Raw genomic sequence first — 15975 nt, 5'->3', positions numbered from 1 at the left:
AGTGAGGTGTTGTGTTCAACTGTTCTTTATCATCGCACAAAATGTACACAGAGATAAAAAGCAAAGCAATATTTTCCTAACTCACCTCTAGAGGAGAGTCAGGTTCATCCAGGATGCTCTTTTCACTCTGTATCCGCTGCATCGTCCCTGTAGAACTGGGGTCCATTATCAGCACGTTCTGACTACCGGCTCCGCCGAACTTACAGTCACTCTTTCTGGAGTCAGTCGTCCTGCACACCTCGTAATTGTACACGTGTTGGAGAGTCCCTGTCCCCAAAGTGTCTGAGTAACGTGGAGGATAATATGGAATCACAGGGAGATTGGAGTGAAACATGATGCGAGACTGTCTCCACCTGTAGATCTTCACTGATATAATAACCACTAAACACGTGATGAAGAGGAAGGACACTACAGCCAGAGCCAGCACTAAGTAAAAAGTCAGGTTGTCATTGTAGTCCTTGTCCTGTGTAAAGTCAGTGAACTCAGACAGCACTTCCGGGAAGCTGTCAGCCACCACCACGTTAACAATGACTGTAGCTGAACGAGAGGGCTGCCCGTTGTCCTCCACTATAACAGACAGTCTTTGTTTCACAGCATCTTTATCAGTCACCTTGCGGATAGTCCTTATTTCTCCATTCTGTAAGCCCACTTCAAACAGCGCCCTGTCTGTGGCTTTCTGCAGTTTATAGGAGAGCCAGGCATTCTGTCCAGAGTCCACATCAACAGCCACCACTTTAGTGACCAGATAGCCCACATCTGCTGAACGAGGCACCATCTCAGCCACCAGAGAGCCACCAGTCTGGACTGGGTACAGGACCTGAGGAGGGTTGTCGTTCTGGTCCTGGATCAGTATTTTCACAGTCACGTTGCTACTAAGTGGAGGAGAGCCTCCATCCTGAGCTTTGACTATGAAAACCAACTGTTTGATCTGCTCGTAATCAAATGAGCGCACTGCATGTATCATTCCGTTTTCTGCATTTATAGAAACATATTCAAAAACGGGAGACCCGCCGATTTTAGTATCTTCCAGAATATAAGATATACGGGAATTTTGGTTTTCATCGGGATCTTTAGCTCTCACAGTGACAACAGAAGTACCTGGGGAGTTATTCTCTGTAATAAACGCATTGTAAACACTTTGTGAAAACACAGGAGGATTATCGTTAACATCAGAGATCTTTAAATTAAAGTTTTTTCTTGTCGAGAGAGGAGGCCTTCCTGCATCTGTCGCAACTACAGTGATATTATATTCTGAAACACTTTCACGATCCAATACCGTATCTGTTACCAAAGTGTAGTAATTTCTTAAATTAGATTTAATCTTAAAAGCTGTATTTTGTTCTATTTTACATGTTACCTGTCCGTTGTTACCTGAATCAAGATCTTTCACATTTATAATGCCAATAGTTGTACCAGGAGGGGAGTCTTCTGACACAGGGCTAGTGAAGGACATGACAGTAATCGTAGGGGAGTTGTCATTTACATCACCTACTTCAATTATCACTTTACTGGAATCTGTCAAACCTCCCTGATCTTTTGCATCTATTCTGAGCTCGTACTTTTTGTCTTTTTCATAATCGATAGTGCCTCTAATAAATACGAGACCAGTTTTTTCATCAATCGTAAACAAATTACCGAGCCCACTATTGAGGTCGGAAAAATAATACGTTACAATACTATTTGACCCAAAATCTGCATCACTGGCATTAACGGTGGTCACGTAAGTATCTCTGGGAGCATTTTCCATCACTGTAGCTTTGTATACAGACTGGTTAAATACAGGTGAATTGTCATTCACATCGAGAACAGTGATATTTATATTTACTGTACCAGATCTCTGCGGAGTTCCGCCGTCAACAGCTATCAGCTTTAGAGACAGATTAAGGTTGGTCTCCCGGTCTAATGGCTTCTGCAGCACCATCTCTGCGTATTTCTTTCCATCGGCATTCGAGTTTTGTTTTAAAACAAAATTCTCATTGTCGGTCAAAAAATATTCTCTTAATCCATTGACACCAACATCGAGATCTTCTGCACTTGTCAATGAAAAACGAGCGCCAGCATTAGCTGATTCGCTTATTTCAAAACGGATAGCATCCCTTTTAAACGTAGGAGTGTGATCATTTATGTCTGTTATTTCTACTGTAATTTGATGCAACTCCATCGGGTTTTCTAAAATCACCTCAAAGCTGAAGCTACATGGGGTTTCGTCTCCACAAAGCTGCTCTCGGTCTATTCTCTCTTTCACGACTAGAATCCCTTTGTCTGCCTTCAGCTCGGTGTACTGGATGTTTTCTCCAGTCACGATACGGGCCCGCCCAGAACGGAGCCTGTTCGGATCCAAGCCAAGGTCCTGTGCTACATTACCGATTAGGGAGCCTTTCTTCATCTCCTCTGGGATTGAATATCGGATTTGTCCGCTGACCACCTGCATTAGATAAAGAAAGAAAAGCAGGAGCTTCCCATTCTGTCCGCAGCCAAAGCGCCATTTTAAGCATCGCAAGTAGATTCCCCACGCCATAGCAGAAATAAATACAGGAAAATATGCTCTGCAGCGACTCAAACACGATAAGTATCCTAAAAAATACAGTGAACGTATAGGCTATGTATAAAGAGAAACAACCTCTTCTTTTTAGTTGACTAGTCCAATAGAGATTGAAGGTATTCCCGGTCTGTTTCACTCGGATGTCAGCCTACTTTCCGCACAACACCTAATTTTCACTCATAAGCCACGGTGGTAAAGGAGGGGACTGTCACTGTGTGATACTGCTTTACAGAAAATATTGGATTGACCAACAGCGTCGCTTAGAGTCCAAAATCAGAATCAACTTGCAGCATAAAAGCAACTCTGGAAATACTGTATTAAGTGATGAACTCAATCTGATAGATAGATAATAGAAATAGGTCTACCAGGAACACATTATTACATTATTGCGCAAGAGTAAAATAACCTCATTCTACACATATATTAAGCTGTCTATGTACATGTTTCTGAAGTAAAACACTGCAATACACGTTACACAGATGAACAACATCAAAACTAAGACCACGACTTCATCATTACCCGGGGGAGAGAAGTGAGAGCAAATGAAAGGAGTTTGGGAAAGCTATATTGAACACGGAAGATTTTGTAACATTCAGAAAATAACAATCAGTCCAAAGTAACAGAAAAGGCGTCTGATGGATGCCTTTGACAAAGTAAAAAGAAAATAATAGTGAGAAAAAAAAAATATATATTTCCGAAGTTCTGATTGATGCAAACAGTATTCCAATCATGCAATATAATGGTCTGTCTGTCCATGGTGCTGAATAGGACGCAACAGCGTTGACCACTTTACTATCAATGTGAACAAACACAGAGTGAAGGATAACGGCACATACATTAAACGTAATGTTTAACTAACCTCTAGAGGAGAGTCCGGTTCATCCAGGATGCTCTTTTCACTCTGTATCCGCTGCATCGTCCCTGTAGAACTGGGGTCCATTATCAGCACGTTCTGACTTCCTGCTCCGCCAAACTTACAGTCACTCTTTCTGGAGTCAGTCGTCCTGCACACCTCGTAATTGTACACGTGTTGGAGAGTCCCTGTCCCCAAAGTGTCTGAGTAACGTGGAGGATAATATGGAATCACAGGGAGATTGGAGTGACACATGAGGTGAGACTGTCTCCATCTGTAGATCTTCACTGATATAATAACCACTAAACACGTGATGAAGAGGAAGGACACTACAGCCAGAGCCAGCACTAAGTAAAAAGTCAGGTTGTCATTGTACTCCTTGTCCTGTGTAAAGTCAGTGAACTCAGACAGCACTTCCGGGAAGCTGTCCGCCACCACCACGTTAACAATGACTGTAGCTGAACGAGAGGGCTGCCCATTGTCCTCCACTATAACAGACAGTCTTTGTTTCACAGCATCTTTATCAGTCACCTGGCGGATAGTTCTTATTTCTCCATTTTGTAAGCCCACTTCAAACAGCGCCCTGTCTATGGCTTTCTGAAGTTTATAGGAGAGCCAGGCATTCTGTCCAGAGTCCACATCAACAGCCACCACTTTAGTGACCAGATAGCCCACATCAGCTGAACGAGGCACCATCTCAGCCACCAGAGAGCCACCAGTATGGACTGGGTACAGGACCTGAGGAGGGTTGTCGTTCTGGTCCTGGATCAGTAATTTCACAGTCACGTTGCTACTGAGTGGAGGAGAGCCTCCATCCTGTCCTCTGACAGTGAATACAACTTGCTTTATTTGTTCATAATCAAATGAGCGCACTGCATGTATTGCTCCGCTTTCCGCATTAACAGAAACATATAAAGAAATTGGAGATCCGCCTATTTCACACTCTTCCAAAATATAGGAAACACGGGCGTTTTGGTTTTCATCAGGGTCTCTAGCATGAACACTTAATACAGATACACCCGGAGAATTATTCTCTGTGATGTATGCACTATAAACGCCCTGGGGAAATACTGGGGCATTATCATTTACATCAGAAACCTTAAGATAAAAGGTTCTTGTAGTTGAGAGTGGTGGCGAGCCAGTGTCTGAGGCAATAACAGTGATGTTACACTCTGGCAGATGTTCACGATCTAATGCAGCATCAGTGATCAATGCATAGTAATTTCTAACATTGGATTTAATTTTAAAAGGAACATTGCCTTCGATTGTGCACCTAACTTGTCCGTTTTCACTCGAATCCAAATCTTTAACATTAATTATGCCAATTGTTGTACCGGCGGGGGAGTCTTCAGACACAGGGCTCGTGAAGGACATCACGTTAATGACCGGAGTATTATCATTTACATCGATTACCTCAATTTCAACTTTGCTAGAATCTGTCAGTCCGCCATGATCTTTGGCTTCAACCCTGAACTCGACTTTTTTGTCTTTTTCAAAATCTATTTCCTTCGCCACGTATATTTTCCCAGTAGCCTCATCTATTTCAAACAAATCAGCTATTCCTGCTTTTGATTTTGAAAATGAATACGTTATCTTTCCGTTTGAACCACTATCAATATCGCTCGCATTCACAGTGATAATATGTGTGCCTTTTGATGCATTTTCAATCACCGTGGCCTTATATAGTGTCTGGTTGAACACAGGTGCATTATCATTGGCGTCAAGGATGAAAACATCTATATTTACTGTACCAGATCTCTGTGGATCTCCACCGTCCACTGCCAGCAGTTTTAGAGACAGGCGTGGCTGCTCTTCTCTGTCCAGGGGTTTCTGAAGCACCATTTCAACATATTTACTGCCGTCCGGATTGACGTGTTGTTTTAAATCAAAATTATCGTTCGGAGTTAATACGTAATTCTGCAAACCATTTCCCCCAACATCAGCATCGTCTGCACTTTCTAAAACAAATCGGGAACCAAGCACGGCTGATTCGCTTATTTCAAATTTCAAATGACTGTTTTGGAAAATAGGAGCGTTGTCATTTACGTCCAATAATTCTATAGTCACAGGGTGCAACTCCATTGGGTTTTCCAATAAAATCTCAAAGGTAAAGCTACACGGCGTTTCGTCTCCACAAAGCTGCTCTCGGTCTATTCTCTCATTCACGACTAGAATCCCTTTGTCTGTCTTCAGCTCCGTGTAGTGGAGGTTTTCTCCGGTCACGATACGGGCCCGCCCAGAACGGAGCCTCTTCAGATCCAACCCGAGATCCTGTGCTACATTACCGATAACAGAGCCTTTCTTCATCTCCTCTGGGATGGAATACCGGATTTGGGCAACTACTTGATGAAGGGAAAAAAAGAGAAAAAACCCCAGATACAGTCCCCCTCGCAATTGTCCAAACGATCGGCATCTTATTCCTCCGTCTCGAGAATTGTCTTGACGTGCCATGGAAAACAAGGGTCTTAAAGCAAACCGGACAATAAAATGAAGATTTTAACTGACTGACGAAAACACATAGCCTACAGTCCAGATTAGGGAAAATAGGAAGGTTAATATATGGTCTGTGTCTCCTATGAGTCCCAGCTCGTATAAATACAGATCATCCCCTCTTGTACAACGCAGTGACAGGGGAGGGAACAGAACTGCGTCACTATGCACAGTAAAATGATTTACCAGGCAACAGCGCCACTTAGAGGATAAATTATCAAACGTGCATCACAAGAAAATCAACTGCATGAGTTGGAGTTTTGGTTGTAATTATATGGTAGTGTCACATTTGGTGATGACAAAAACCCTACGTTGCCATACATTTAGTTTTCATTCATGAAAAGAGGAAAAACAAAACAAAATACAGAAAAAGCTCTACTGCATTGACAGGAAACATTTACCTAACACTTACAACTCCAACTCCTCCTTAATGGTGCCATTGTTTCTATAAATATAAACTAAACCAGAGACTAGAATGTGCATTGAGAAATTAAGAGGGTCTAGCTCATTGTTCAAAGCATTGAGAGAATATAATGAAGCAGTAGTAAAAGCGTATATTTTCGCAGTCATTAAATGCAATTACTTTGATCATTATTATTATTATTATTATTATTATTATTATTATTATTATTATTATTATTATTATTATTATTATTATTATTATTATTATTAGTTGTATTATCATGATAATGTAGCCGGCGCTACTGTTTTCTGGATTAGCTGTCAGATCATTTTTTCACGTGGCTGGGCCGCCACTGCCCCTTTAAGACACCCCCCCCCCCCACCTTTCTTTAGTCAGCTGGCCCTTCCATATAAGGAAAACGCCGCAGCTGTACGTAGTTCAGCATCTCCCGCTACACTTTAAATGCCCACTGACACCTCACCCAAATCAGCTGTGACTATTATTGTGTGTTCTTGTTCCAGTCTGGCTGATAGGCGTGTATTCCCCCTATACGAGGTATGTGAAGCTGCTGTTAGGACTTGTAACATTCAGTGTACCACTAAATTGTTAACATGTGGCCTGTAAACGCCAGGCTTCTTGACAGCCCCAACAGAGACTGTGTAGAGAATCACCGTTGCGGAGGTGTCCAGTGAGGTGATATTTGAGTGGATGCGTTTGCATCAGAGGATTAGTTTGCTACTGTTTTGCCTTTCCTTTTCTTGATCTTAGGTTCTAGCTGTATTTTACCATGCCTACAGGCTATTTGTTGCCTAAGTATTGATTTGCCTGCCTCCTATGTTTTGCTTATAGACTAGTTTGTTGTATTGTGTACAAACTAGTGATTAAATCTTTACAGCTACAGCACCCTCCTTGTAACAACCCACCCTGTCCCACAAGGTCTAATACTGTCTCTGTGTTTATCCTTCTTCAGTGACGATCCTGGCCATACTGTGGAGTGGAGCATGTGGTTTGATGGGCACTTTTTGCATTTATATAGCTATATGGGTGATTTGCAGTGAGTGTTAATTGAATGCATTTACAAGTGGTGATATTGTGATTTTGGGGAAACCCTCAGCAGTTGGCCAGAAGAATCACTTTTTGACTATTTAACTATCACTATATGTGTGATATTATAATCCTTCTAGTTATTCTCTCCTTGTCAGAGCCAGCCTTCAATCGTGGGGCTTAGGTGTGTCGACTGGGGAAGCTGAACAAGTATTAATCTGTATTTTCTAATACTGAACTTTTACCTGATTATTTATATAATAAACTTTTGTAAACATTTGAACTTGAGGCCTCGTCCCTGTCCATCCTTTTACTCTTATCTGCGTGACTTGTCCTAAGGGCCCGTATTGGGGAACCCAGGTTAGCGTTAAGTATCCTAACCCCCCCGGTAGGGCAGGTCACAATAAGAACACTGAATTGAGTTATTAAATTCAACCAGGGTCTTAAAGTTTAGCCACGAAACGTCTTTATGACAGTCTTATTAAGAGTGTCTCAGTGCAAAGCAAATATTCAGCACCATGGACAGCGAAGGAGCTGCAGAATAGAACATAAACCCTTTGTATAAGACTACTCTTTAAAATGTTATGCCAGTATTTGAAAGTAAAGCTTCTATATAATTCATGATGTCCATAAATGTAAAAGCTGATGTGATTTGCATTGAACAAATTGACTTACCAGAGTATACATGCGAGGTACACCTGGTGACTGCTCTCCTTTCTCCAGAGTTTCAGTCCCAGCGTCATCCACACTAACCACACTTTGGCTCATTGGTTGCTTATACTTGATGTCACTCCTTTGGGAGTCAGTCGTCCTGCACACGTAGTGGCTGTTCTCTATCAATTCTTTCATTAACAACAATATGTCCTTTGTTCTGGTTCAGCACAACATATTGGTTATCATCATCTATAACAAGTTGAGCCCGTCCAGAAACCAACCTTTTTACTTCCAAGTCCAGGTCTTTTGCAACGTCTCAGACAAACTCATCTCCTCTAGTATAGAATAACGAATGTTTCCACTAACTGCAGCAACAATGCAGAGAAGCAAAATGGAGACTCTCCAATCAAATAACATGACTTTGCTCTTCAGAATATTAATGTTTTCCCGTGAATATCAGATCCAAAATGTCACACGTATCCATTTTGAAACAGAGGCCTCGTATCACGCTTACAACATAGAAAAGGTATTACTTAAGCTTTGGTCATATCCACACAATGCCACCATCCATACAAGAGGCTGAGTGAATATTTTTCACATTGCCATCGCCGTATCCTTTGCAGACCGTCGGTGACTTGTTGTATGGCTGATGTTAGAGAGTCTGATTAGGCAACAGCACCACCAACAGTAAGACAACACCGTAATTGGTATGTGTGCACCAATGCTTGGACTTTATACTCTGCATTTTCCAATTTCACAAAACAAGCCCTTCCTGCTGAACCATACATATTACAAAATATGACTATAAAAATAGTTCAGAATAATACCGGTCTGGCACAAAGACAACATATTCACAGTTTCTCAGTACCTGCTTATACAGAGACCCTGCTATGGTAATGTTAAGATATGAAAATACTATAAGTACAAGTTGCTAAGTCTGGGAAAATGTTGTATTGTGTCGGGAAGTGGTTTCCACTAATAACACAACTTCCTGCAGGTCATTGAAACATTTAACAGCTGCAATCATTTTAAATGTAAGGGAGGAACCAAATGTTTAAAAAATGTCATGAACAAATTGTGGACGTACACACACTTAGTTGAACAGCACAGAGTTTTCTAAAGATAAATTCAAAATAAAAACATTAGATAATCGTTTCTGTCTGATCCAATCTGACTGGTAATTCCAGTGACCTACATTTTAGTAGTGGATTTCGCATCCAGTATGTATCCACTGCAACACTCACTCATGAGCATGAATTGGCACTGACACACTTTACAGCAGTATATTCCTCTGCTTTAACATGATGTTTGCATAAACCTATTTTTAATAGGCCACAATAGTGCCTTGCACCCCCTCTCTCCCCACACACACACACACACACACACACGCATGCACGCACGCACGCATACTACTGCATAGCATCCCACTCTGCACATCATCATTCTGCATTATTCAGGCATGGCTGCACAGCAGGATGATTAATATTAATGTAGTGTATACATCTGGGGTGGAATAACAAAGCGTGCAAAAATAGGAGCAATGCAGCTGCCTGTGTTGAAAAGACTGCTGCCTAAAATGTCAGTCTTGTGAATATCACTTTCAAAGCAATATTTGAGGAGATCAGTGTTGTTTTTTGGTATTTTTCGATGCAGTTTGAGTGTGGTGAAGAATAGATATAGAAGGAAAAAGAGAGAGAGTAAAGAAAATACATGGAACATCGATGGAAATTAAATATGGGTGGATGGTGTTTCATCTCGATGGTGTGAGACTGTAATATTGCCACCTGTGGGAGACCTGTGTGGGATTTAAAAAGAAAGTATATGAAAATACTCTTACCTGCTGGATGGAAATTGTTTTTTTTTTTCAAGGAGTGCACCGAGAAAGGAAAGGAGAAAAAAAACAGTTAGTATTCATTCTTTTTGAATTCTGAAAAATAGAAATGAATCAGATCTGGTCACATCATTGTCACATACTGTACATGTATTAGCAATATAAACATGTCCTCAGCTTTATGATGAATAATAAAAAGGTCTGATCTTTTGAAATATCAGACACTATTGAGATGTGTTTACTGCCCATGAGATATTTTGCCACACAGGATCACTTCCAGGGTTGCTTAGCATTAGGTGTGTAGACTTTACAAATAGTCAAACACAAATAGTGACACCAGATAGATGTTCAAGTTCATTCTTAATAATCACTTACGATGAACCATGGATTTCCCTAAATGCATGAAAATGGAACACATTTACTAACTACCAAAAATGAAACATTGATGAAACATGTATAATGGTTGTGGTTTATATTGGTGAAATCAGGTAGTCATAATGTTTTATAAGCCCCATCAGTCAACCTCTAGAGTACAGTATATGACACTTTTATAAATCAATCAAATGTTTATTGTAATGTGCATTAGAAAATATTATAGGAATACCATGACAATGCACTATAGATGTGGTCTTCATAGAAAGTGTTCCTAAAGTAACATAATGTTAACAAAGATAAAGCTTCTCCCTGTTAAGCTCTGTTCTGCACACCCCAGAATATTATTAGCAAACCAAAAATAGTGCTGTGCCCTCCTTTCTAAACCGAGTCTTCACAAGGTTACTTTCCCTGTCAATTGGCACCTTCTATGTATTTCAAAATGCTGCTTACTTCATTCTTCAATCAGCTTAACTCACATGCCCTCTTCTTATTATGTTATCATTTAGAAAATTCATCCTGATTACATCATCCACTCATATCAAATCACAGTTTCAAATTCCCTGACAGTTAATCATAGAACAACTACAGTGGAAATCATATGTTGCTAGAAAATCCCAACTCTTTGTTATATTTACAAAATGTGTCAAATGTGTTGAAAACATTTCATCTCTTACTTTGTGAATTAGTGTTTGGATAAAACTAAACGTAATCATTGTCAGTATTACAAAATAAGTACAATGGAAACCCTGTGATGTAAATGTATAGCAGCCATGCTGTTAAATTGACATATCTTTCTCTCATAGTGCCAAACACACAACTTAAAACATGGTTCCTGTGACCCAGATAATAGATAATAGTAATTGCTGTTTGTTGTTAGCACCTTCTTCCATGGAAAGAATTAGGGGCACAATCTACCCTGCAGCTATAACACAAACAGGAACACACATGAATTCACATGGGACTTCTTTTGATGACAAAACCTCTCTGTTTTTACAACCATGACACAAACAAGCACACACATACAGACAACTGTTTTAAAAGACTTACCACTAGTCTAACATAAACTACAATTATTGTCATACGTGAACATATGTATGTTGTATGGTGCTTGTGAATTTAAATGCTTTGCTTTTGTCATATCGTTGTGTTCTACCTTTTTATGTCTTAAACCTATTGACTCAAGAAACCTGAAAAAAGAAATCTTAAATAAAAAAGGTTTTACTATCACTATTCTTATATGTTGTATTAGGTTTTGTTATAAGAAGTAGGTAAGGTAATGTGTATATATATACATGTTTATAATTGTATTTATAGGACAATGCTTCATACAATATATAAAAGGATTTAGTCAAATATGTTAAAGGGGTATGTACTGTATAAAGCTATGCTAACACATTTGTCCTTTGCTTCTATTGTTTAAGCAGTTTTGGTATTGAAGCATTAGGATACTTACGTGTTAATGTCTACATATTAAATGCACCATTTTTAACTGTGTATATTCAAATAAATGTCTGATAAATATAATTAATTTGATATTTCAAGTTAGCAGCAAAGTTGTGGTAAAATAAACAACGTTATATTACTTATATGTATTTGCTCTGCATTGATGTTATATGATTTGTAACCACTTTACAATATCACATTATCGAAATCAAATCAGAAAATGTTTAAAAGCTCAAGAAGGCACCGGATAACTAAAAACAAGATTCTCTTCAAGTTTATTTTTCCTCTGTATACACTTATAGTCTGTTTACATAAAGTTAAATCCATACAATGTAGTACAAACCTTTCATTTGAATCTATCACCCATGTGGTACTTTGTAAAAACACAACATGATTCTATCAACACTTGGCTGTTGTGTATTCCAAGTCAGACAATTGACATTAATTACAAGAGCAAAGGCTGCAGCAACACATTATTAGAGGCAAAGAAGAGTATACCAAGGACAAAGTAAAATATTTGCAGAAAGAAATACGACACAAATGTTTGTTCTCGTAAGATCAGAAGATAGTAGATAGAGTGGTCAGAAATGTCCATGCACTTACAACAACAAGTAAGACAAAGAAAGGGAGAGTATTCTGCCTGAATAAAGCTATGACAAACAAACAAACTGTCTGCTGAACATGTTTTCAATATTTCATTTAAAAAACAACACAGATGGAGATTTAATAATGACCATGTATATGCTACTATACCATTTCTTTTTTTAAATCTTCCAGAAAAAACAACTGGGTTAGGATTGTCATCTATATTTAAGGTCAAGTTATGTGGGATAATGCTGAGGTTATCAGCATAACTCCAAAAAACTTTACAAAACATATTGTTGCATTGACAACTTAGAGATACATTTCTGTCATATTTGGCCTCCCCAGGGTCAATTAAATTAATCGCACACATTTTATTTTACAACATATAAAGTGATGAGCCGACTTTTATTGAAATACATAGCAAGGCTGCGGAACCCCTGCCCTCACCTTCAGAGTAGCCCTATCTGTACTCGCGCGCCTTAGCGTGTGTTTTTGATAGGCTGCACTTCTTTGCTTCAGAGTGTCAGTGTCTGTGCTTGAGGCGAAACGAAAATCGCCTCTCCACGACCCAGTGGTCAAAAAGGAATCATACCGTTCATCTTTCATCAGGGTCCCGCAGCGGTTTAAATCTGTAAAACTAGGGGGGCAGTAGGTAGTGGGAAACATGGGGAGACTAGCATTGGTTGAACGGTAAACATAACTATGCCTGCAGAGCCTAAAATAAAACACACCACTGATTAACAGCACGAACAGAGCAGAAACAGCTGACAGAGCAATGATCAAATAGAGCGTTAAGTTATCGCTGTCCTGTGACGCATCTGCAAACTCAAAGAGTTCGTTTAAAACAGGAAGCCCGTTACTAATCTCTATGCTGACTGTAGCGGTGGCGGACAGAGATTCTGGCCCATTATCCGTCACAGAAACGACAACAGTTTGTTTTGGTTCATCTTCCTCCATGAAGGCTCGCACAGTTCTGATTTCTCCTGTGTGCAGACCGACCATAAACAGGTTAGGCCGCGTTGCTTTGATTATTCTGTAGGAGAGCCAGGCGTTATGGCCAGAGTCGGCATCCACAGCTACCACCTTAGTAACCAGGTAGCCTTTAGGAGCTTCAACTGGCACCCTGTCCTCAGCAATGAACCCGGTGTTTTGGACAGGATATAGGACAACAGGTGCATTGTCATTTTGATCCTTAATGAAAGCGTTAACAGTGCAGGTGGAGGAGAGAGGAGGATCCCCTCCATCTCGAGCTGTCACCTTAATTTGAAAGTGAACTGACTGTTCGTAATCAAATAGAAGGGAAGTGAAGAGCTCTCCTGTGTCGGAGTTGATGGTGAGGAAGGAGGACACTTCTGACTTTGTGTCCTTTGATAGTTGGTACAGTATATTTGCGTTAGATCCGTCATCAATGTCCTCTGCTTTTACTTTCATCACAAACGTGCCCACAGGTTGGTTTTCCAGGATGTTGGCATTGTACTCCCTCTGCGTAAAAGTCGGGGGGTTATCATTGATGTCATTGACCACAATTGTTAAGACTTTTACACTGGAGAGTGAGGGGGATCCAGCATCAGAGGCAGTGACTGTAATGTTATACTGGGGTTGAAGTTCTCTGTCCAGTATTCCGTCAGTCACTAACATGTAGTAGTTTTTGACCTCGGATACAAACTTAAATGGGACACCGTCTTGGATTCTACACGTGACACGCCCACTGCTGCCTGTGTCCAGGTCATAGATGTTAATCAGAGCAACCATAGTTCCTGGTTTAGAGTTTTCAACCACATTAGCTGAGGCTGATTTTATTTCTATAATGGGTTTGTTGTCATTGACATCAAGAACGTCAATGACAAGTTTACAGTGAGACGCCTGACCACCCCCATCTTTGGCCTGAACATCCAGCTCATGCGTACTGGCATCTTCATAGTCAATGGCACCTGACAGCCGAACTTCTCCACTCACAGGGTCAATTTCAATTACCCCTCCTATCTTGTCTGACAGGTGACTGAAAGTGTATGCTATCTCTCCATAAAGACCTTCATCCGAGTCCGTTGCATTCAGCTTCGCTATGAGAGTCCCTATGGCAGAGTTTTCTGGGACAGAGGCTTTGTAAACTCGTTGGCTAAAAACTGGGACATTGTCATTGGCGTCCAAAACACGGATATGGATGAAAGCAGTTCCTGATCTGACTGGATTTCCCCCATCAATTCCATTGATTTTCAGTACATGTTCAGCCTGTGCCTCTCGGTCCAAGGCCTTCTTAAGAACAAGTTCAGGATAAGCATTGCCGTTTATTTGGGTACTAATTTCAAGTGCAAAATGATCATTCGGACTAAGTTTATATTCACGGACTGAGTTTGTTCCCAGATCAGGGTCATGCGCAATCTCCAGTGGAAAGCGCCTCCCCAGGACTGTGGATTCGACTAAATCTAGTTGTATCTTCCCTACAGCAAAAACTGGGCTGTTGTCATTTATGTCAGCAATATCCAAAACTAAGCTGTATGCTTGCAGAGGATTTTCAAGCAGGAGCTGGTACTGTAAGATGCAGACAATGGCTTGCGCGCACAGCTCCTCTCGGTCTATCCGTTGGGTGATCAAAAGATTGCCTGACGCAGTGTCCAGTTCACAAAGCTGGCTGGTTCCTTCTGCAACAATACGGGCTCGACGAGCATCAAGCTCCGTTACTTTCAGTCCCAGATCCCGTGCAACGTTCCCGATAACCGACCCCCGCTGCATCTCCTCTGGAAGGATGTAACGGACTTCTCCAAACGACATTCCAAAAAGCAGGCAAACTAATAGAAAATGCGGCCACCATTTTAAGTTCACTCGCTGGTCCATTATTAAACACGCTTTAAGAAAAAGCTGTACAGTCGTCATTACAACTAAATCCTAAACGTATACATCCAAGTAGCGAACAAAAAATGCTGCTGAATCCAACGGTTCCCTGCTTCTCTAGCTGCGTTAATCATGCTCTATTAGGAAAGCTGTCTGCTTGGATTCCTCTCTCTCTGTCCCAATTGTATTACTGCTCGTTCTCTCTCGCTCCCTCTCTGCCTCTCTCTCATGGAAAAAAAAGTCTCTCTTCTTCTCTCCCTCATACACCCACACATCCACATACAGCATGCACACACAGCCCTGGGCTCTAACTCAATACTCCAGTTCCACTGACACAGATAAGGTGAGACACGCCATAGCATCCGTGAGCCAGACATGATAAAAGAGCGTCACCAAGAGACTGAGATGGTTATTGCAAGTGCAACAGACAGTATGATATGAGACAGAAAAGTAAATTTGCTTATATTTTTAACAATATATTGCACTGTGACCAATATATATCCAGTTAAAAGTCCAGTTGTGGAAACGTATAATACAAGATGAACATTTGTCTCTGACACGATGGACAGGAAAATCATCAACTGAAAATATACATTTGAAAAAAATTGCGTCTTTGTAAATGTAACAATGATTATATTTCATTGATATTATATGTGTTGATTGATCTAAGCGTCATAACTTCTCAGCTGTTTGAGCCATGACATGCAGTGTTTTTCCTCTTAAACTACAGAAACGGCACAAAACAACTCTATTACGTTTTTCACTGAGAGGCGTGTACTTCTTTCGGTGAAACGAATGTGCGTAACGTTTTAAAAGATGTTTTATAGATATACTATCATCCACCATCTTTATTTGTGACGTAAAGAGTGTAAGAGTCACGTTTCTGAATCGGACACTCTGAGTGGATGCAGTCACAGCCAATCGGA

The 15975-nt window shown here is 40.5% G+C and overlaps 3 protein-coding genes across 6 annotated transcripts in view; all 3 read right to left on the bottom strand.

The window, feature by feature from the left end:
- The window catches only part of LOC307031498 (protocadherin gamma-C5-like), a 199205-nt gene that overhangs the window by 166716 nt on the left and 16514 nt on the right, over nt 1-15975 (bottom strand). The window lies entirely within an intron of this gene.
- LOC307031507 (protocadherin gamma-A12-like) lies at nt 77-5990 on the bottom strand (the record flags this gene model as incomplete). Its single annotated transcript, XM_079668696.1, has 2 exons — nt 4415-5990; nt 77-1098 (listed from the first exon to the last, which is right to left on the bottom strand). The coding sequence occupies exons 1-2, from the start codon at nt 5844-5846 to the stop codon at nt 77-79; spliced, it is 2454 nt and encodes an 817-aa protein (XP_079524822.1). The 5' UTR covers nt 5847-5990.
- LOC307031505 (protocadherin beta-7-like) overlaps nt 11894-15975 on the bottom strand; it is a 5308-nt gene continuing 1226 nt past the window's right edge. The window contains exon 1 of the mRNA XM_079668694.1: nt 11894-15975. This exon is cut by the window's right edge and continues 1226 nt beyond it. Within this exon, the coding sequence (XP_079524820.1) occupies nt 12626-15091 (2466 nt within the window). The 5' untranslated portion in view covers nt 15092-15975 and the 3' untranslated portion in view covers nt 11894-12625.

The sequence above is a fragment of the Notothenia rossii genome, assembly GCF_949606895.1.
Source record: "Notothenia rossii genome assembly, chromosome: 3".
NCBI lineage: Eukaryota > Metazoa > Chordata > Actinopteri > Perciformes > Nototheniidae > Notothenia > Notothenia rossii.
Note: the sequence above shows the minus strand (reverse complement) of the source record. Positions and strands in the feature narration are given on the sequence as shown.